General features: G+C 37.0%; 1 protein-coding gene across 2 annotated transcripts in view; it reads left to right on the top strand.

The window, feature by feature from the left end:
* LOC136755552 (netrin receptor UNC5C) overlaps positions 1-23,561 on the top strand; it is a 158,553-nt gene that overhangs the window by 120,914 nt on the left and 14,078 nt on the right. Inside the window, exons 5-12 of one of the 2 annotated variants that reach the window (XM_066712240.1) lie at positions 2,450-2,630; positions 5,177-5,344; positions 5,752-5,916; positions 9,849-9,905; positions 13,429-13,620; positions 15,291-15,638; positions 19,546-19,633; positions 20,310-20,478. In XM_066712240.1, the coding sequence (XP_066568337.1) occupies positions 2,450-2,630; positions 5,177-5,344; positions 5,752-5,916; positions 9,849-9,905; positions 13,429-13,620; positions 15,291-15,638; positions 19,546-19,633; positions 20,310-20,478 (1,368 nt within the window). The remainder of the gene's footprint in view (positions 1-2,449; positions 2,631-5,176; positions 5,345-5,751; positions 5,917-9,848; positions 9,906-13,428; positions 13,621-15,290; positions 15,639-19,545; positions 19,634-20,309; positions 20,479-23,561) is intronic. The other variant, XM_066712241.1, reaches the window with a different exon arrangement.

The raw sequence follows: 23,561 nt of genomic DNA, 5'->3' as shown, positions 1-23,561 counted from the left end.
TTCTTTTTTTATTACAGTTTCCTTTGTCTGGTGGTTTATAGGTCAAGACAAAAGGTCCAATAATGTGCTACATGCGTGTACATATTCATATTAAACACTCCCACAAGGCATTTTGATTAGCATGCTTTTGTCAGGAGTGTGTCAATCCCATCCCATCACAACCCATCTGATCATGATTAAAGATAATGAAATAATTGCATTATTTCACCGTATTGTCAATGTGCGTATTGTCAATCATTTTTACTAAAAAATTGTCTCCATTTTATCATTTGTTACACTTTGCTGTGCATCACTTAATTTCCCCGATGTTTCCCTTTCCTCGAATTTGTTCCTTTCTTTCCCTTCTACTCTTTTCTTTCGCACCAAAGCAGTGCAGGCAGCTTTAATGTTTAGAGCAGCTTTTTTTTCCCCCAACTTTAGTTTTGCTGTATAGTAATCCATCTGACTGCTGAACCTAATGGGCAGATGTTGCAGCTTAGAAAAGTGTGTGTCTGGTTTGATATGCTCTCGCACTGATGCCAGTTTCTGTAGCTTTTACCCCCTGTTGGTGATATTTGATGTGGTTTGGATCATCCCAAAATTCTGACTCTGACAGCATCTGAGTCAACCGACTTTAAATTAGTGCATCAGGAAACACCACCTTTGTGCAAAAGTCATACTTTTTTATCCATTCTTAATACCAAAGAAAACATATTCTTTGACGGCTGTTGAACAGCACAGTCTGCAGATTTGACATGTTGTCAGAGTTTGACAACTATGAATGAAGATACAGTACTTTTATTCACATTTTTAAAGTCATTGACGAATTAATGTTTTTTTGGGCTTACCGATAGTTTTTATGGATTTGTCTCAGAGGATATCAGTCCATTAAATCATTAATATTACAAACATCTTATGTGGAACATTTTGCTTGTCAGTGTGCTTCTAACTTTAATCAAATTCACACTGATTTTGAACGAGCTAGCTGTATTATGGTGGCTGGGGAAGACGTGTGAGCCTGTAATGGTTTTAAAGTCAGTCACTCATCATCTTTGACAATACATATCTGGCAGCTGTCAGAGATAAGATCCTTTAAAAAGAATCCACACAGTTTGAGAGAGAACTTGTGAAATTGTAATCATTGTTTACTGTTCAACACACAGCACTGAGACGGGTGTGTGTGCCTTGATTGTGGGATTGTGACACAATATATACAGTACACAGAGTACTGCTATCATAATTTTGTAGTTCCAGGTAGAAGTCAGTAGATGCTATCCAGATGTTTGAAAGCTCAATGTGTCAATATCTGTCTTACGGTCTTCTGCATTCTATTTTTTTTTTTATAAGAGTGGGTTTTTGTGTGTGTTTTAGCGGGTTCTGACACCATTGTTGTATTTGTAAAGACATCTTTAAAAACTGGCCTTTTCACGTTTCAATTATCTCCTTATCTCTTATAATAAGAAGCTTTCAAACACACTCGGGGATTTGGGATAACTGGTGCTCACAGAGGCTCTGAGTCACCGATATGAGGACCACTTAAGAACTCGGCAGGGATCAACTGGAGGTGAAGTTAAATATAATGTTCTTTGTTTCATGGCAAAAAGCAATGTTCTCACAGGTGAGAGGGTCACATTTACAATTTCAAGCTGCTTTACTCCAGGCATGAGAGTATAAATAAAAGTGGAAGTGCTCCCTGATTATAGTGGAAGAGTCAGTTTAAGATCACACCTCTAGTTTACATTATTCCCTGCTTAAGTCCACTTCAGTATAATGCAGGCATCAGTGCAAATGCAAAAAACAGAAAAGCCCATATTAAAGGGCTTTTTACAGCTGAAGGTGAAGTATTCCTGACACAACTGGTGAAGTGCGCGCTTCTGTATTTGTGATACCAAGAGACTGGTTTAATAATGAGAGACCTGAACGTTGTGCTGATATCCAAAAGTGATTTTCTAAGCAATTGTCAACGAGCAAGTTGTGAGCAGCAATGGGACTTGAACCCAGGTCCCAGCACTGCAAGCCACACTGTAATTCATACTTAAAACATTTCAGACTTCCTGACCAGGCTTGTACTTGTGCTTTTGTCTTCTTGTTCATGGCCTACATAGACAGCTCACTCCAACCTTCATCACGGTGAAGGGGTCTCATTGGTACAGCAGTTTAATCCTCAGGGTTAATCTCTTTGAGTAATTTGTAATGCATGGTTTTCAACTATGAGCTGATTTGATAATTGCCTTTTTTTTGTTTTGGTACAGGGGTAATAACTAAATGTGTTATTACAATATATTGGTGTTACTACTGTATTATTACTGCATTATTAATATTCCTTTCAGAAGTAGGGATCACACTATTTGCATGATCCCAGGTGTGTAGTATTTCACCTGGAAACTATGATAATGGTTGCCCTGCAGTACAGAATACATGGAGATCTAGGGCAATTGTACTCACCTTCACAATATGTTCTCTTCTCCAGGTGGAGTGGCTGAAAAATGAAGAGATAATTGACCCTTCTGATGACCGTAATTTCTACATCACCATCGACCACAACCTGATCATTAAGCAGGCCCGGCTATCGGATACGGCCAACTACACCTGTGTTGCCAAGAACATTGTTGCAAAGAGGAGGAGCACTACAGCCACGGTCATAGTCTATGGTAGGTGCTACTTGTCTAAACATCTAAGCAGTTTTTGATTAAAACAGCTGTATTCTGTTGCAGCTGTAGTGTTCAGTTTTATATCTTCCTTGTGCGAAATTGAACCACATCAAAATGTAACATAAAGATTATCTATCTTAGCCGACATCTTAGTGTTTGTGTCATTTCTTTTTATTAAACACATTTGCAATGATATACAAGGTGCAGTGGTACTGTATGACCCATCCATTATACAATGAGCAGCCTTGATAGAGAGAGAACTGGCAAAACAACAAACATAGATTTGAGCAAATGCATACATTATCCTAATTTGGTTTATAGGCTTGTGTATAGGCTGATATTTATACCCTATACTGTGGAGCATTGGAAAAAACAACTATTTTTAGACAGTGTTCATTTTAATGTGTGATATGAAGTGGATAGCATATTTACTAGTGGCTTTTCCAAAACCTCTCAATGCTGCAAAATTGCACTGACTGGTGGGTCCAAGTATATCTATTCCCTAATCATATTGTGAACTGCTTATGAGCTTGAATTAACTAGATTTGCCTTTGGGATTATAAGGAACATCAGAGGAGGGCAAAGTATTGCTTGAACTCTGTCCTGCTTTTTATTACTGCTTAGCTGAGCTTTGTCAGTGCAATACTAGCTAGTGATGGCCGTGGTAAATGTGCTCTGAACGGATTTGACATATTATAGGAATTATCCAACCAGAAAAAAGGCCACCTTTCAAGTTTCTAGGTTTTCAAGGTCTTAAAATGACAATTAACTGGTGGAGATCCAGACGAACAGTGTAGTTAACCTTAGTATTTTATAGAATACATTCTATGGGAATTTAAGAGTGTCCTAATATCAAACATAACAAAAGCTAATTTAATTGAACACCCCGGGTTTTAATTTCTCAAAACCAACTCAATTCCTACATTTAATCTAAAACTAAAACACAATCCATGCTAATTGCAGGCGATAATTAACCCAGCAAATGCATTTGTTGAAATGTACCTATGTTCTAGATTTGCCCCTAATGCATGTGATGTATGTGATGCATGCACTAAAAGAGAATTATTAAGTGTAATGTGAATCAAACTGAGCATATCGGGGCCATGAGTTTTATTTTCATTGCTTTGCTCAATTGTAAACAGAATACTAAACCAAGGAAACCATAAGTATTCCTCCCAAACATATGCTCAGCGCTCCTTTCATTTGACTCTTTTGTTGAGAAAAACTGTTGAGTGCTGCTTTATAGTTAAGGCAGTCATACACTGCTGGTCTAACAAACAGATAAGATTACAGCAAATAAAATGATTAGAATATACAATACAAAAATATCCTTACAACACCATCACAAGTGTCGTCCTCTGATGCATTCATAACTACTCTGGCTCATTTTCTACCACCGCCAATCCACATATTCATTACCTACCCAGAATCAGATTTATGCATTTGGAATTGAAGAAATACATATTAAAAAGCAGACCACCTCCTTTTCCCCAAAAAACTTCTGAGAAGTTACCTTTTTGTAACAAAGCTGCAGCTTCCTGAGGATTACTTTTTTATTTAAAGAAAAACAGATTCCTTGACCTAATTTTTCAATATAAGCCAAGTTTTGAGGGAAAAAAATTAGAGACTTTTAAGCATTTCATGTATGGTGCAAATGAAAGTTGGAAGCAAATTATGTAGCAAATAAAGTCTTATTTGTAGTGTTTTAATGCAGAAGTGGCTTTAATCGGTCTGTGATTTCAGTACAATCCTTTCCCATTGAAGAAGTCATTAGTCCTGTCAGTTATGACTCTGTTTGCTGAAGATGTCTTTGATGTTGGCTCATCTTCTGAAGTACCTCACTGCAAGCGAGGCCCAGTCACAGCCTGCTAATTTCTCCCTCTTTGAAGCAATAAATGAAGAAATGAGAGCATGTAAGGAAGCCTGAGCTGCCGTGACAATACTTGGAATATAGTTAAGAGGAAATTTCATAAACAAACAACAACAAACAACAATGGAAGTACATTTGCATTCATTAATGCTTAAAAAATAGATTTCTAGAAACTTTGAAATCAGTAGGGCAGCTGAAATTACTTGTATTACATTTCCTACCACATTTTATAGTGTAACTTCTAGAAGCTTAGTATAAACTTAAAAAAAACTATAAAGTTTAGCAGTAAACAAGGATGGTGTAGTGTGAGGCTGTTTTCAGCTTGTTTTCAGTTATATTTTAAGGTGTTCGGGGGTAAGCAAAAGACATAAAGCTAGGTTGTTCTGTGATTGCGTAAACCAGGACTGTTAATGTGAAATACATGTGTCTTGAGGTAACATGAGAGAGCTGTTGACAGCCTGGTTAGAAATGAACCAACTCTCAGAATCTTGGAAATTCTCTTTCCTGTGCTATTATTGGCCAGTTACAAGTAAGCCCTGTAATTTGGTGCACATTTCAATGCCCTTTTGTCTGTGAAATGTTTTTGATATACCACAAAAAAGTCCTCTTTAAAAAAAGAAAAAGGATGAAACATTGCAACTGAATGTCTAGAAATTGTGCTGTGTGCCTTTGACAGTGAATGGAGGTTGGTCAACGTGGACTGAGTGGTCAGTTTGTAACAGCCGCTGTGGCCGAGGGTTTCAGAAGCGCACCCGTAGCTGCACCAACCCGGCCCCGCTTAACGGAGGAGCTTTCTGTGAGGGACAGGGTGTCCAGAAGCTCGCCTGCACCACAATGTGTCCAGGTAAACCGCAACATATTTACATCTTGTTGAGGGATGAAAACGTCTCCAGTGGTTGCCATTGAAACATGCTCAGTGTGGGTGCTTCCTTTAATATTAAACATTTTAATTTGTTCTCCAAAGTGTCATCTTGTTTAAGTAATGCTTGGGTTTTGGGATTGAGGATCTAATACTATCTTGTGTGTGCTTTGTGATTGGACTGCTGGGTCGTGTTAGGGACTCTGAGAGAAGTTAGTACCAATTGCATGGAAGAGACTTAGAAATACAAGTGCCGATGTGGTTATGGCAGCCATTAAAGAAACATCACTCCTGACTGTCAGAACCCAGGTGGCACCCAGGGAGCCAGTGCCGTGTGTCTTTGACATATTTCTGCGCAATGCCCTCAATGCTTCTGTCTTGTCAAACCGTAGTGGACGGGGCCTGGACAGAATGGAGCAAGTGGTCCACATGTGGGACAGAGTGCGCCCACTGGAGAAAGCGGGAGTGCAACTTGCCGGCGCCAAAAAACGGGGGCAAGGACTGCGAGGGCATGGTGCTGCAGTCTCAGAACTGCACAGATGGTTTGTGCATGCAGAGTAAGTACCTGCTTCCTTCGCCCGCCTCATCTCGCGGTCCTTGTCCTCTTGTCTCATGCTGGCTTTCCTCTAAGATTTTTATTTCTGGCATTTAATATGCAAGAGTGTAGATGCTTGATGCATGGCTTGTGAGATATTTGATCTTGATTTGACAAAACAAGGAGGAAAACAATTCCAGTCAGGTTAGTTAAACAAATTCCAAACCGGACAGAGAATAATTTTATATTTGCAGTACAGAGTTTGCTGGTAGATACGAATGGGGCTCAGGTTACTGTAGTCAAATGGCTACAGGGTTAATATGGCCTAGTCAGATCCAGAATATTGAATAACTACACCTTTTATTCCCCTCTTCCCCAACCTTAAACACGATTCAAAAAGTCAATGCAAACTCTGATACACACCCACACACGCACACCAACAGTGTTTAAAAAAAAAGTGCTGCATCTGGTAGCTGTTTGGCCATTAACTAATCATTAGCAGCTGTTTCTTTTCTTCTGACGGTAGCTGCACAATAGCCAAATGTTTGTGGGTATCTTTCCATTGCCATTTGAAACCCTTTTATGGAGCAAAGTCTGTGTAAGTGTTGCAATTCGAAGTGACAGCCAGGGTTACAGTAGCTGAGAACTGTGTTTAACAGGAAAGGGAAGTCCTCAGAGAAAGAATTGTAAGTAATAAACACATGAAAAATCATATTCTTTTTTATTTTAAACCGTAAAGTATTCTGAGCATTTAGTGAAGGTAATTAACCCAATTAAAGGCCACACATTCAGGCGCTGTCTGAAAAACGGAAAGTAATTATTTTATGTACAGTAACTTAGATAATGACAGAAATGTGGTCACACTGATGTTGAGCTAAAACAAAAGTTTTAAAAATATATACGACTTAGATTTATAGCTGAGAAGAAAACTAGGGACATCAAAGTCATTCACCCAAACAGAAATATGGCAGTTTTTAGGCAGGCAATTAAGAGAAATGACAAGTAACATATTTTGTTTGGTTATATGTAGGCCCAGATGGAGTCTGCAGGGGATTGTTTTAAGGATAATTTTTAACTAACTTCTGTGGAAAATCTGTATACAATAATACTTTTTTTAAAATGTGTTAGGCTTATTTATTTATTTCAAAAAAGCAACATCAAATATATTACAATGTACTCATTTGGTGTTTGCCGAATCACAGTATCACTTTACAATCAGTTGATCCTAAATGCTGTTCAATTCCATTACATTTAAATGATCTTTTATGAAACATACGTATTTTTATCAGATTGACTAAGAAGCAATTGATGTGTTAAAGCAAGTAAGGTCAGAGTTGAAAGTCTTGCTAATTATGCAGTCCTTTAATCTTCAGCTCTGTCACATTAAGTGGGCTTAGCAGGAACTAAAGTGACAAATCTTTGCCATCTTCTCTCGGTTTATATTTAAGACCTTCTCCAGAACATTCACTAGTTTTATAGAACATTCTGTTATGGCAAAGTGAAAGACTCCCTCCTTTCAAATCTTGGCACACCACTCAGAAACTCTGTGTCTGTGTGCACCCTGTCCTGAAAAGACTGATGCACTGATAGAAATATGTTCAGTTCTTACAGTCTTTAGGAAATTGTGTGCTGTTGGTAAATCTGTTGTTTCCAGTGCTCGAAAGTGTCTTAATTGTTCTCAACAATAAAGGTAGCTTGTGAAGCCATGAGATCTTAATCATTTGCAGAGGAGTCATATAAATCTGAATGATATATGGTTCTGAGCATGCATGTATTTTGCTCCGCAGTGAGTCAAGCTCATTTAAAATCTGTACCAGAAACTCAAATTGTTGTACAAGAAAAATAAAGTAATTAGTGATTTTGCAATTATAAATTGCCTATTTGATCGTAAAAACCTACAGACATAATTGGTAATTTGCATGGATGGCACAAAAAATACTGTAAGTAGCTATGCTATTTATGAAAGACAATGTTTAAGTCAATTAAGTATAGAGATCATCAGTGAAAATTAATCGTGCAATTATTCTCCTTTGTTGTAAAATATTGCAGGCGAATGAAGTATTTTTCCTTCTCTGATGGAGTTATGATAGCACAAGCCAATGTTAGACAGATAGGTAGTTTCCTCAGAATATAAAATGTATTGTGGTATAGATTTACTTTCATATCCCTATTTCCCATATTGATTTTCTCTGAGTTAAAAGGGTGAAGGCAGTTATGTCCACACTAATCACTATTTCCATGTACTAGGAGAAGTCCATATCCTTTAAAAGCTTATAATTTTGCAAATATAATATCAGTGCAATTTGAACTTATGCCATCGATAAGGGCCATTTTTCAGTATGACGCACTCGTTTTACTGTCTGCCTTATAGCTAGACACTATTTATACTTCTGAGGCAGAAAATCACATTTATATCAGTCTAGAGACTCGTGATAGCGGAAAGACCATTGCAATTGCTATATTTATGCCTCTCTCACACATATACATTTGTAATTATATATATTCATAAGTATATTAACCCAAAGTTAATTTCCTAAATTAAAATGTTTAACGCCGTAACTCTTTTTCTGGCCTGCAGCTGTTTGACGTTCTTCCTGCACATGTATTATTCAGAGTTCTGTTATATGAGAATGTATCTCAGAATATAAAAGTCGACAAAACCCACGTTAAAGAGGTTATTGACAAGCAGAACCAGAAGTTATAGGTATTGCTTTTACTGGCTTGTCAGGGGAACCTTGTGAATAGAGCTAAGACATTAAAGACTAATTCCTCTGTCTCCTACTAACAACTTCCCCCCCAAAAAAATCAATCAGCGCTTTAAAATTGCATTTGACATCTTCTACCTTGAATTACGACATGTTTGTGTCATGGCTTATTTTTCGGAGGGCTTTGGTGTCTAAATATCCTAGACAGATGGCATTAGCCTAAGTTTCAAAGTGCAAACAGCTACATCCTGGAAGATGAAACTAAAGGCACATTCACATTTCTTTTAAGTAATAAAATACAATAAAAGGATAATCCTGCCCTAGACCATTAATACGTTTGTCCAGGTGCAATACACATCATGAAAATCATTTCAAGAAAGGAAATACAACAATTTTTAAGTTATTTCTTTCTAGCAACAATAAAATATATACATAACCAGTCATGATAAATATTGCTGAAGTCATAATGAAGAGATCAGAATTCTCAATGTAAGCATCTAGAAACAATGTTTATTGATGCATCTGATAAACCAATATGGTCTTATTTCCTCTTATGTAACAGTAATGAAATAAAAACTTTCATTAAGCAAGAATAACTCTTAAAACATGGGAAATCATCAAGGTTTGTAAAAGAAATAGATTCTGATTGTCAAAATTGGAAATTAAAATTAAGATTTTTTTTTTTTTTTTTTTTTTTAACTGATTGAATTTCCATTCCATGATACAATATAATTCCTGGGTAATTTTCTCTCACCTGCTACTTGGGTATTTATCCTGTTACCAGAACTACTCAGCTGTCTTTGCTTCATGGCAGGCATCAACCAAACCATCTAATTAAATAAGAATACTGTCAGAAATGAACGGAACATGGCTGGGGAATGAGAACATATGGCAAGGACAGGGGAAAGTAGCTTATCCATATGCTAATGACCGTCTGCATTTCCAACGGAAGAGATCCATTAGAGTTTCACACCAAACATGGGCTTAAAGCGCTTTAAAAGTTAGTGACTTGAGACCATTTTTCAGCTCAAAAAATCCAATCTGCCTGGTCATTAGTTCTTAATGAAGCACTAAAATGAAGCTGATAGATGCTAAATCTCTATCCTCCACTGAGTAAAACACTTAGAATAGAAGCTTTTTTTTTTTTTAAGTCAAGACTAAATACAAAACAAAAATGTCATTTTTCATGCTTTTGCTTTGTTTCCGTTTAATTTGATTTTCATTTCGCCTTCCTTCTTTTCTTTTAAAGGTTTATTTTATAAGATTTCAACTGAACAGAAAGCCCAGAATGACTTTGGATTTTCATGTGAGTTCTTGTATTTTTTCTTTTTGTTTGGTTTTCATTGTTATAATTTCTGGATTATGTTTCCCTTTGTGTTCACATTTTTTTTTCTTTGTTTATATTATGTCTATTTTAGCTCAGTACATGAAAACCTGATCTCGTTCTTTTATGCTTCATAAACATGATTCAGTCAGGGAAAAAGACTGCTATTATTGTTCCCTTCTTCAACATAAGATGAATGATTCTTTACAGGAGAGAATGCATCTTATTCTTTGAGTCACACTTAATACACATAATAATCTTTTACTTTTCATTTCTCGGTTTTGCAATCATTTGTGTTTAATGAAATGCATTAATCCAAGTGATACATTTGAATGTGTGCATTTAACAGCTTGCTTTGTATTACGAACAAAATATATGCCTTTTGTCATTAGAGCTGCAGTTGTTTTTTAGTGTTAAAGAGATATTACTGGAAATTCATTCATCTGTCGTACCATGATATGTCCGAGTTCATTAAACCATGATCACCTGATTTTGTGTGTTTAACTTAGCATTTGCACTCTGAGAGGGTTAGTTCATGACCAAAAAACGACAACAACACATCAGTCCAACTATTGATGGCACAGGTCTCATATTACAAGAATTGCACTGCACAGAAAGTTCTGGAAAACAGTGTAGTCCATAGCATCGCCCACTGAATGAATGGAAGCCTCTTTAAATACATACATTAATACATACATACTAAAGTGTGTATCAAGTATAGAAAAGTATAATGCTGTGCAAATGTTTTTCAACCCACCTCTATTTCTGTAGTCTTGGTTTTTCTTGCATTTGTAATTAAATCAGAATGACTTAAAACTGTCAAACTGTGAAATATGGAACTTTTTCCGTATTTTTAGTTTTTCTACACAATCCTCAGGCAGTGTGAGTAGACATTTCTCTGCAAGAACAAAACACTAGAAGCTGTACAGACGAATAATCTCTGGTATTCATACCAGAGCTAAGGGGGCTGCTTGTCGAAACTGTCCTCTGTGTCCAAATATTAGTTACTACCTAAATGAAATGCAAATGCAACAGATACTTAGCATTCCTATCTCAATCTGCAAGCAGAGATAGATCAATAAGCAGTGATTCCAGACACAAGAGGCTCTTTCTGTTCTGCCGCAGGTGATTGAAGCCTGGCAGGTAATCAAGAAAGTTACCTCTGTAAAGCGGCGCAAAGCTCCTCTGCATAAACTCCTGGCGGCTTAATTAGAAGACAAAGTGATCAATACGATCAATTGCCCCCAATCTCACACCATTCCCTTGCTGGGCACTTTCATTTTTATCATTCTTTTAAAGTGAGTGTAGTTCCTCCAATGACACTGAATGAGAGACACAAAAATGCCCAAAAATGAGTTGTTTTGGCTGAAAACACAGGTGTGCAACAAAGGTCCAAGTTTTGAATCTTGTATCTTCTTTAGTGTGGTGTAGGTTTCAAGTAAAGGTTGGCTGTTTATGATGAACCATCCCCCGGAAAGTTAATATGATGTTATTGGATGTAGCAGCTTATATTATGTGGTCAGATTTATGTGACAGAAGTTACACAGTGCAGAACATGAATATTTGCTGCACATTCGCTTATTTTACTATTGTAGAAGATAAACACAAATGTATTGATTGCAGAAGAATCATTTTGATGTAGAATATATTGTTTGATAGAACCCTGTATACAAATCTAAAATCAGCATTGGTTACACAGCAAGAGTAAGAAACACAGGCATGTTGCTCGGTAGGACACACTTCTTCCGTCTAGGTCAAACAACACGTTTCAGAAGATTAATTCAATTGCCATTATGAGTGGTGGTGGTGGTGGTATGTGGCGGGGTGTCATAAAATGCAAGTGTATCGCTAGGCTAATGTTGACCTTGATTGGTATGTCCTTTTAAAGTAGCGACTGCTTGAGGGGAACAGGCATGATACAAACAAACTGAAGCCTGTGAAAGACAGACCCGAAGCCAGTTTAGCTTGCTGTGTATATAACAAGGCTGTTAGCAAGGCGTGAGGGAGGCCACTCAGCCCGGAGTCTTGATTTGCTTGCAAGACTTAAACCTCCCTGCAGGCAGTACTGGAAGAGGAATCAGGATTTTGAGTCAGCATACCTACAGCTTAGCCAGTATTAGCTGTATTGTCTCATCAAAACAGACAAAAATAAATAATGAAAGTATCAAAACAAACTCTGGAACAGGCATTGACAGCAAGGGTTTGTGAAGAAAGGGGATGGAGAAGTGAGTTTGGCATTTTTGTGGCTGGCGTCCAAAAAGCTGGGATTAGTTTGTGCCAAACAGGCAGGTGTGCTTATTTGTCAGTAAGTCACAACAGTCCTTTTTGGCGAAAATGTTAAAATAATGTTATGTAGCACGTTTCTTCCATGTGATTTATTTTATTATGTGAAAATATCTGAACGTTTATTTTGTTGTGTATCGATGTTTTGTGTCGTGATATTGTTTCAGGAAGACAAATGTTCATGTTTTCATAAGCTGTTATTAACGTAAAATAGGTCAAACAAAGTAATAGCAATTGTATTTCAGAGAACAGTAAACATTATTGCTTTACTCTGACTTTGCTCCTTTACTAAATCAGACTATATATATTTTGTGGGGTTGTGTTCAGACTTCATCCCACTGCTTTCTCAGAACTGGGGCTGAACTTGTGGCACTGCTCTTTTGAGGGTCTTGCGCATTATTATGATAGACATGTTATGGCTGACTTGTTTTCGGCATTTAATATATCATTTCCTATTCTGTATCCCTTTATGCCTGCAGGGAAAATCCCTAGATTATCTGTCTTTTAACATGTCAGACCTGTCAACAAATGTGCAGTGAGATATATTCGCAAGGTGGTTATTAAAGTGTTCTACCTATGTCTCTGTACAAAATTTAGGCCAAAGTACTTTTTTTTTTGTACAGGCTTCTCAGAGAACATGACATTTAGACAAAAGGAGAGCCCCCCTTGTGTTAAACAAACTGATGCAGGTAGAATCCAATGTGTTATGCTGGGTTGTGAGATTTTCTGGTACTGCTATGACCAGGCATGGTAAATAGTTAATACAGGATGTTTTTGAAATAATCTTGTGAAAGTGCCAAGGAAATGTCTTGGGAAATTATTCAGTTTAGCACTTCTGTACCAATGGGAAAAACAGCTTATTGCAGCATCCATTTCCCCTGTTCACCTCCTGGATATTCCCCTTTCGTTTAAAGATATCAGAACTGTAGTATGTCAAACAGTCTGCCCTTCTCATTAAATTTATGACCAAATGTTTTATTCTATAGTCTTTATAAAGGAAGAGCTTTCTATTAGTCTTCTAGTTAGTTATGATGCATGCTATATAGAAAACACTACCATTACATTGAAATTTAATTATGATCATTGACAGAGTTTTTAAAAAGTAACGCTCTCGCCAGTTTGTGTCTGATGCCGTGTCGACTAATTAACTAACATCTTTCTCGGTAGTGGGATGACTTTCCAAACTAACTGGGCCTCTTTGTTTCCCCTATATCTCTATTAGCTGCTCCAAGTACAGATGATGTTGCCCTCTATGTTGGCATTGTGATAGCTGTGATCATGTGCCTGGTGATTTCGGTGATCGTGGCACTCTTTGTGTACCGCAAGAACCACCGCGACTTCGACTCGGACATCATCGACTCTTCAGCTTTGAACGGCGGCTTCCAACCAGTCAATATCAAGACTGCTAGAACAGGTAAGCTGAAATGTAACCAGAGAAATGCAGTCCCTTTGGTGTTGTTACTGTGGCATATTTACATATACGAGAGAGACATACTGAAACAGATATACTAGAAGATGTATTTTTTTGTATAGTTCCTTGTTTCATTATGATTTTTTGGTGATGGAAATATATGAAGTAAATTCAATCGACTTATTGTTTGTTACTACCTGAAACCACTTGTATTGTCTGTTCAAATTGTCTGTCCTTAAATGTTTGAAGCTTCCTCAAGTCATAGATTATGAAGTACTAGGACAATGTCTTCAAGTCCTTAAGGTATTAATTATACTTAATCAAACATAAGGTGTTTATATTCATAAGAACTTTATGATATGACATTTTTGAGTATGGTGTGTGTTCAGAAAGCTAAGCTACAGGCAACATATTTATGCTTTTATTATATCTATTAGGGAATCAAAAGCTACAAGACTTTCTTCTTCAATTACCAATGCGTGGAAAGAAAAAGAAAATGGCAAACAAAAGAACAATATTTTCTCAGTGCTCAATATGACATTGAAATGTAATTACATTTGGATTAAAAATGTCAGATTGTACCTCAAATACTTTATTAATCATAAATGTTTTCCCTCGGGTGCAGACAGTGCCCTTTGTAGTAGGTAAAACTTGTGTGTGTACATACATTTTTTCCCAGAACTTCCTTCATTTGCCTCTGGGAAGAGACGCACACAAATAATATTTAAATAAGGCTGAAAATGAAAAATAAGTTTAAAATAAATGTAATTTATCTCTGACTCGCACGGTTGGGACTTGGTGACATTTTAGGAGAGCGTTCATTAAAATTCATGTCACTCTGACATCATATGCTCTTGTAAGGAAAATCTCAGGTTATCATTTAATGATTTTTCTTTTCTGTGGCTGGACTCAATATTAATTAATTTTAGCTGTGTGATTATGGTTAAGGGCTTCCAGGCAACAGTAGCTCTGACATCAGTAAACCAAATAAAGAAGTCTTTATTGAAAGGAAGGAAATTACCTGAAACAGTCAAATATAGACTAAATCTCCTTACCAATGTGTAATTGAAAGCCTTGTCAGAACATTGATCAGTTAAAGACACGATCTTGAAATATTTTGTATTATATATTGTAATCATTATGATTGAATTTTAATACTAAATCAGTTGTCGTATATTTTTATTTCTCATTTGGTAATGACAGATTAAACATATATATCTATATCCCCAGTGCTCAAGATGCAACGCATACTGCATAAGGATGTATTTATGTATTTATTTTTTCATTCAGTGGAATCAGAAAAATAAAAGTACTACTTTTGTTTATCAGCCAGTATATTTATTTTGGTTCATGTCTGACATCATTGTCACAACAGGTAAACAGGAATTAATTAGCTGATATTGTGGACACTTAATAATTGAGATGAAGTTCAGAATGCTTTGCTTTCACCTCCCACTCAGCAGGATGTATATATACAAATATACACACATGTACTGTGTATATAATAGAATAATATGGAAAGACAGCATCCACAGCTTGAATCCTCTTCAGCCCATTGTTGTGCTGCAGTGACAACAAGATTCCACCCAGATAACTGCATGTGCAATAATGTTCTGTCACGCCATCTGTGTTCTTCTCTGCCTGAGCGTTGTGACTTTGTGACTGTCCCACAGCTGACCTACTGACCGCCCCTCCTGACCTCACATCTGCGGCCGCTATGTACCGGGGCCCCGTCTACGCCCTGCACGACGTCTCAGACAAGATCCCCATGACCAACTCCCCTCTGCTTGACCCTCTGCCCAACCTGAAGATTAAGGTGTACAACTCTTCTGGCTTGGTCACTCCCCAGGAAGACCTCTCAGACTTCACCTCCAAGCTCTCTCCCAAGATCACCCACTCCCTGCTGGACAACGAGACCATGAACCTGCGAAACCAAAGCCTGGCCCGCCAGCGCGACCCGTCCTGCACGGCTTTCGGCTCTTTCAACTCCTTAGGAGGTCATCTCATCATCCCCAATTCAGGTGGGTAACGCAGAGCAGCATTGACTGAGCTTCAGTGGAGACAGATCTTAGTACTAATAGGTTGCTAGTTCAGGGAAAGTGAACTTCTACTCACCGCAGCCACACCAGTCATGTACTTAGACACTTCATAATTCATTTTATACATCCGCCAGTAAAACAAGAAACAACAATGGACGCCTGGCTTGGGAAAATGGTTCCAACAGAGTGCAGGGTTATACTTTCTCTTGTTTCAATCAACAATTATATTTCTGATATTTTTCACCACCCTAAAAAACAGCTTCTGACACCTTGGGTAAAGCAGTGTAACTTTAAACTGAAGTAAATCTGCGTTTATAAGCATCTGCATCTGAATATGAAAGTAGCTGCTTTCTGTTGTGTGCTGTGTTACTGTAGAAGTGATTTAAAAAGTACAACAACAAAAAACTTTAATTAAACACATTGCTTCCAGTGGAACACAGGGCTGTGGAATTAATTGTTTCTTTAAGATGACACCTTACCAAGAGGTAGTGTTGTTTGCCAGTGTTGCTGGCTTGTGTGAGCAACATCTGCGCAGATTTTCACAATGCAAAATATATGTATATGCTGCAATATTTATCGCATGACTTGCGTAAATTATTATTTTAAGATAATGAGACTCCCAAGATTATCACCTCCTTTTGTTTCTGTGTGTGCAGATGCTTTTTGGAGTTTGGATACTTTTTCTATACACAACTAGAAACCATTTTTTTTCACTTTGGGTGACACAGTGTAACTTTAAACTGAAGTAAATCTCCATTTGAATATGAAAGTATTTGCTATTCAGTAAATTGTTTTAAATACGTGCATTTATGATATTTTAAACAATTGTTTCTAGCACTTCATATACAGATCTAGAAAAAAATGAGACCACTGAATTTTTTTCTTAAATCAGCATCTCTACATGTATGGCAGCCATTCCATTCCATTCATATTTTTATTTGGAATTTGGGAGAAATGTGTCAGTAGTTTATAGAATAAAACAAAAATATTCATTTTACTCAAACACATACCTATAAATAGTAAAACCAGAGAAACTGATAATTTTGCAGTGGTCTCCTAATTTTTTACAGAGCTGTATATAATGGATTGGAGTCACACTATGACAATATACATGTGTTTTAATTTCTGCTTAGTTTTAATTAATTATTGTAAAGCCAGCATCTTGAGAGACTTTAATTTCTGCATTCATCTCTGAGCCTCTAAGCATAAACTTCATCAATGTCTTATTTAGTCAGACTTTGTTTCAAATGTGTCTGTGAAGGAACACAAACAAGCTAGTAGTTAGCTGCTAGTACTCCTTCACTTGTTCATTATGACACAGTGATAGAAATAAGAATCTACACATTAGTCTGCATTACAATGACATGTGTTACATAGAGCTGCTGTGATTAAACAACACACAAGGTTTTCTACACTAACATCAAAGAAAAGAACACAACAAATTCAATTATTATCTAGCGTGCAAAAGTACAGAATTACTCTTAATGTTATGTTTAGTTAGACGATGGGAATAACACGTGGCAAATGATTGGAATTTAAAATGCAAATGTGTGACAGAGGCAATGAATCAATAACACAGATTGTTTTTACATTCCCAGGCTTTAAAAGGCTTAACTAGTGCATTATCATTTGGGGAAATGGTGTTTTCGAAAAACAGTGTTGTGATCTAAATAAGATGTGGCATATTTACATTGCACTCCTGCCAAGTCCTCTTACATTTAAAGTCATACTTTGAGAAAAAGATGAACGAGCTACAAGTGGCTGTCAGTGCTTCTGCCACACAGAAGTTCAACAATGTTTTTTCAAAGCTTTAGAAAAGTTGTTATTAGATGAAGCTGTAAGAATCTGCTTACTGTAACCATTAGACATGCGCTGGATGTACCTTATGTGTACTAAATCTCTCATACACACGTTAGAGTGAGTGGCATATTTTTAAATGCCATAGATGTGCATTAGTATTATTATGGAAATAACGTTTCATGAGACATTACTGAATAATGGCTTTAAAAGTAATACACTCCACGTACAATAGTATATTTGGAATTAATGTGCACTTTAGATTAGAATTTGAAAGGAAATCATTCTATTCTATCCTCTCAGTATTGGAACATATATTTCAAATGCATGTATTATTAAACGTCACCCTTTTATGTACAGCAGACTGCCTTAGATTTCCATCAAATTGCTGCACATCACTATGTAGTGCTTAAGATCTATAAATGGCTATAATTCCCTGAGGGAGGGAATTAAATTGACTGCAAACAGTGCTTAAAAACCATACTGCTCTATTATACAACTTTACACATACACTTCTGTTTCTGTGTAGCGGGATTTATAAGTGGCAGTGTTTGTGCAGGCATAATAAACACTACACAATATCAATGCTCAAACAGTCTTAATATTGTTTGTTTGCTTTGTAGCCATGCAACTAGGTCATGCGGAGAGAAATACATGATATAGAAATGGTTGTTGACCTTCAAAAATCAGGCAATTAAATAGCTTGAAGAATTGCTAAAACCATTAATATAGCACTTACCACTGTTAGGACAATAATTAAGAAGTTACAAACTAGTGTGACAGTGGTAGACCTGCCTGGTAGAGTACACTAGTGCTTCTGCCCCCACTTACAGTGAGGAAGGCAAAGAGGAATCCAAGGGCCACAGTTGGAGAATGACAGACCTTGGTTGCATCTTGGGGTCTCCAAATCTACAATTATATGCTACCTCCATGGCAATAGCCGATTTTTATGCTCCAATCTCATCATAAAATATAGAATAAAAGCTCTGCAACATTATCCTTTTAAAGGGAAAGGTGCACAGACTACTGAAAACAAGAGTAAAAATAATTGTGACATTTTTGGGGGAAATGTATAATTTATAAATATGGTGGTTGATCAAAGTTATTGTATCATCTGGAAATATTAGTGAAACATGACCGTAGATATCATCAATAGTACAGGAATACACTATTGATTTTGAGGGAAATGTATTAAATTCCTCAAAAGAAAAGGCATCTTTCACATTGAACCGTCATACAATAACATTACATTGGGCCAAAGGTCAGGCAGCTAGGGAAACCAATGTATCCATTTTAAGGATGTTTTAGTTTTTCTTTGTCATCATTTGTTTCCTTAGCATTATTCTGACTCAATGCTTGGTGACATTGTGGTGTTGAAACATTGGATGATATTGTGCATTTACAATATATCCTGTTTGCATACCAGCACTAGGAATGATTTGAAAATCTTTCAAATTTGTTCCTCTGAATCACAGCTATCAGCTTTTCTGTGACTGTAGTCTGTAGTTTTAATTTAAGTTACAGATCACTCTTCTTTGTGAATGTTATTTAACTTTTCCATTATATTTTCTTTTACCATGCGCAATGTTTTTTTGTATTGTTTTCCTTCCTTAATAGAGTTTCATTAAGATTTCCAGGTGACACCAAAATTGTTACCAAAATTCTGTTTTATATCTAGTGGGATAATATAATATTGTGCTCTCTCAAAGTGTGTCCCTTACAAAATGACAGCATTTCAATTTCCCTTTAATTGCCTTGTTTCGGTTTCACAGATATAGCTTGACACCATGGTGCTTGAAAATAAATGTCATATTTTTACATTTTCAGCACAAGGACATGAAAAATCAATGTGTTTTCTCGAATACCATAGCAAGCTGAGAGACAACCACGGTGCCTTGTTTTCTGCTGAAAAATTACATTTGAAATGAAAAAAAAAAAAGTTAATTTCTGAATCTTTTCATTGGAGTATCTGCTAAAATGGCAGAGGATGCAGATAGACATTGATTTATAAAATTGGCTCTCCTTTGTTTTGCCTGTTTGAGAATCATTATGTTGCTCTGTTCTAATGCCAACGTGTTTTTGTATTTTCCAGGGGTAAGCTTGTTGGTGCCAGCAGGAGCAATTCCCCAGGGACGAGTTTATGAGATGTATGTGACAGTTCATAGAAAAGACAACATGAGGTAACTGCCCTACCAGCTCGCACAAAGGGATCTTGTAAATGTAGCTTGTCTGCAATGCACATATATGCTCTTGTGAATATTGTTTAATCTCTTCTGAATACCTGAAATTGTGTGCACATGAAAGGAAACTCTCCATTCTGTAGTTTCCCGTTCCTTTTTTCACTTCATAAAAGCTCTGTCAGGCTGCAGGATTTGCCATTTCAAATCAATCGTCACATTAATCATGTGCAAACCCGAAGTAGAACAGTGTTTTCTGGCGTGTAATTATAAACAGTCTGAATACTAAAATGTAACCACTTAACATTCTTGCAAATAATGGGAAAGATAATGCAAAGACTTCACTGCATCCCTGTTCTACTAATATTATCAAGTTAAACAGCCTGTAAGCATCCAATTAGTTTAAGAATTAGTGGATGCCAAATGAATACACACAATATTGCATCAGTTGTTGCTCACCTTAAAATTCCATGGATGCAATATCTCGAGCACAAAACTGTCCTGTTTAAGAGACAGAAATTGGTTTTCACTTGGTCTCTACAATTCTTGAGAGAGCGCTTTGAGCATTGAATGACAGAAGGAGGCTAAGAGTGATGAGTGCCATCGAAAATGAAACTGACATTGCTGATCCCGGATTGGTTTGCTGGAGAGCTCAATGGCATTGATGTACTTGTCCCAGGCCACCTGTGGAGGACATTCAGACAGTGCTGAGCCCTGTGGTGAGCTGCGGGCCCCCAGGAGCCCTGCTGACCAGACCTGTCATCATCACCATGCACCACTGTGCGGAGGCCAACACTGACGACTGGCAGATCCAGCTGAAGAACCAATCGCAGCAAGGGCAGTGGGAGGTAAGAGCTCAGACACACACTAGAGCAGTCGCCATAATGCCAGGCACTCACAACTATGGTCAAACATTATGTCATCATATTCTCTTTTTTTTGGGGAACACATATCCAAACACTAATACAATTGTTTTATGCAGCCAACTTCTCAGCTTGCCATCTGTCTTTTTTTTCCCTGAAAGTAGGGCCTTCCATTCAAATATGTTAATTGTCCACTCCTAACATGTATTACAGTAACAAACAGTTGAGAAATGAAAAGCGGATAAATTGCCAAATCTGTAGATAGTCTGCATGTTTAGAGAGTTATTAGGCTTGCAAAATGTATTGCAGGTCTAATACTCATATCACATATACAAATATTTGCTTCACTTTGCTTTCTATTGCTTTAAATATATACTGTATTAATATTCTCGTCTTTGCCCATGTGAACAATGATAGGGTGGCTGTAATTGCAATGCAGGACTGGCTGAGACATAAATTATGTAAATATAAAAAAAAAAATTGTGGGAAGAAGCAGAAAACTGAACTTGTTAAAAAAAAAAAAATGTATGTTAGGCTTCGTAAACAGAACAAGAAACCCAATTAGGAACTCAAGGAACATTCAGAAGCTGTTAAAAGAAATTTGGTCCAACTATCTCTGTAAAAAAATTAAGCTGTTCTCTCTTTAGGCTGAAAACACAGTTTGCAGTTAGGTCTGTGTGGCTGTAGGCTTTCTAATTAAATGTGCATGGAAATATATATAAAAAAATAAATAAAAACTCCAATCTGTTTCCAAAGATATATACTGTAGGGAGTACTGTGCTTTAGCCTTTTTTTCTTTGGTTTTGCAGGAGACAACCGCATCATTAGGACTCATACCAGTACAATACATTTCAAATGGAATGTGTACAGTACTTTATAATGTCAGGTCATCGCAAAACCCACAGAGGACAATAGCTTCTGTTTTTTGGAAAATGAAGAAATACAATCTGCCTTAACATAATAAGTTCTAGCACCCAATTATAACAACCTTGCAGACTTAATGAAGACTGAAACCAAAGCAAACTTTTCCAGAGAAAAGCGTCTCAAACGACAGTTAACAAAAGCCATAAAGGGATATATGCATCTTTATTTGTGCATACATTCTCTACTTTTCCTGAGCTAATAATGTAACTTAACATGTATCATTTGATTTGATGTGGAGAAGGGTGCGTAGTGTCAATGTCTAGACAAAGATTTGGAGATATTCACAAGAGTAATGAGAGGTGTGTGTCATTCAGCTGCCAGAGAAGCAGAGGATAATTCCATACATATGTTACTTCAAAATTAGTCATCTATGTGAATTGAGAATATTCAATTTCTCATTACTTTCCCCTGCCTTCTCTGCTGCACCCATTACACAAAATAGTAATGACTGAAGTGATAAATAATACTGCAGAAAGCTTTTGAAGTGTCTTCTAAGTGTCACAACTTTGTTTTAGAGTCTGTTTCTTATAAAATAGCATGATTGTAATAAACCTTCAAAAGTAATATAGGAAATACAACTAGAAGAACACCTGACAGGCTGGACCAAAAGATAGCTGCTGTGAATCTTCATTGGTCTTATTCTGAGCATTTGCTTGGTTCATTTCTGTTTCCCCCGGCTTGCCAAACGACACTGACTATTGTAGGTAGCTGGTGGCTGTTAACAATGGGAGCTGTTTCAATTCTCCACCCGGTGATTGTATATATATATCTATGTATATAAACCCTGTGAAAGAATAGAATTGTTAACCAATCTCTGAATCTTGTTTTTCTTGAAACATACCGTATTTACATACTTGCAGAAGAACATTAAGGAACTCATGCTTTACAGCTCTAATTTCACAAATAAACTGCCGTTATTTCTCTATGCATACGGGAAGGTTGTTATTTTATGTGTTTTTTTCAAAGCTGAAGGATCCTATAATATATTCTTCTTGTGAGCAGTTCTTTATAATCCTTCAAAAAGAAATAAAAAAAAATACTGCAGCCCTCCTGCTGTGAGGTCTAAATCTTCAGCAGCAATTCAGGAATTGGCTACACTGCAGTTGAGAATAATTCACTTCTCTGCCATCGTTTTGCTGTAATTCAGCACATAACACACATTCTTCAGCCCCCTACATTCTGCGATGTTACAGCATCAAAAAATACATTGGAAAAACTCTGTCTACTGACCTCTAGTGGGAAATGGTCAAAATACACTGGCTTACGTTAGTTTTGTGGGTAAGTTTTGTTTCTCTGCTTTTCTCTGCTGCATACTTTTGTAATTGCATGCAATTTGGTGTGGAGCTTTTTTCTCCTCTTCATTAGATCTATATTATTGAAGTGCAAGTGTCCAGGTCTTTGTCCTACTGACTCTGAATGCCTCCGTTTTCTCAGAGTAGTCTGTGAGTTCGAGTACATTTGGTCCACAAATTAACAGATGCTCTATTTGGAAAGCAGTGTACAGCGAAAAAGTGATTTACTGTTGTACATTTCTGGATCAATTGCTGGACTAGGAGGAAAACGCATCTGTCGTCACGTCGCACCGTGCCAAATCTGTATCAGTAAGGTCAGGCGGACATCTCTGGACTCAGCTCTCATTCTGTACCCGGTTGCCTGGCAGAATCCGCGAGTTGCATTTGTTACAGTGTAAGAGAATCAATACCGTGGAACGGTTCAGAGGATACTTGGCGAACTCCTGTTGGATTATTGGGTTTCAGCAGCAAGGTGAAAAAGTGAATTGGATATTTCAGACTACAAAGAAAGAATTAGAAAGACATGGAGAAGTTTCAACTGCAATAGTAAACCTAACCTCTCTGAGTATATCATTATTTTCCACCCCTGCCAAGATTCAATCTGAAAATCCCTGTCTTACAAGCTACTGCTACATTATTTGACACTTTGTCTGAAGTCTAAATTCTCCATGAATGGGTTAGATAAAGTGTATTCATGCATAGGCACCATATTGTATATGGTCTTCAATTAGAGAAAGCTTGACCTTTGGAATATTGTTGTCTCTTGCTGGGATTGCATCGAGATTCTGCCTTTAAGGTTGAAAGACTGTGCATCTGCAGAAGGTGAAATGTCCCATTGGGTGTGTTGGCGGT

Source organism: Amia ocellicauda, chromosome 8 (assembly GCF_036373705.1).
Source record: "Amia ocellicauda isolate fAmiCal2 chromosome 8, fAmiCal2.hap1, whole genome shotgun sequence".
NCBI classification, from domain to species: Eukaryota; Metazoa; Chordata; class Actinopteri; order Amiiformes; family Amiidae; genus Amia; species Amia ocellicauda.
Note: the sequence above shows the minus strand (reverse complement) of the source record. Positions and strands in the feature narration are given on the sequence as shown.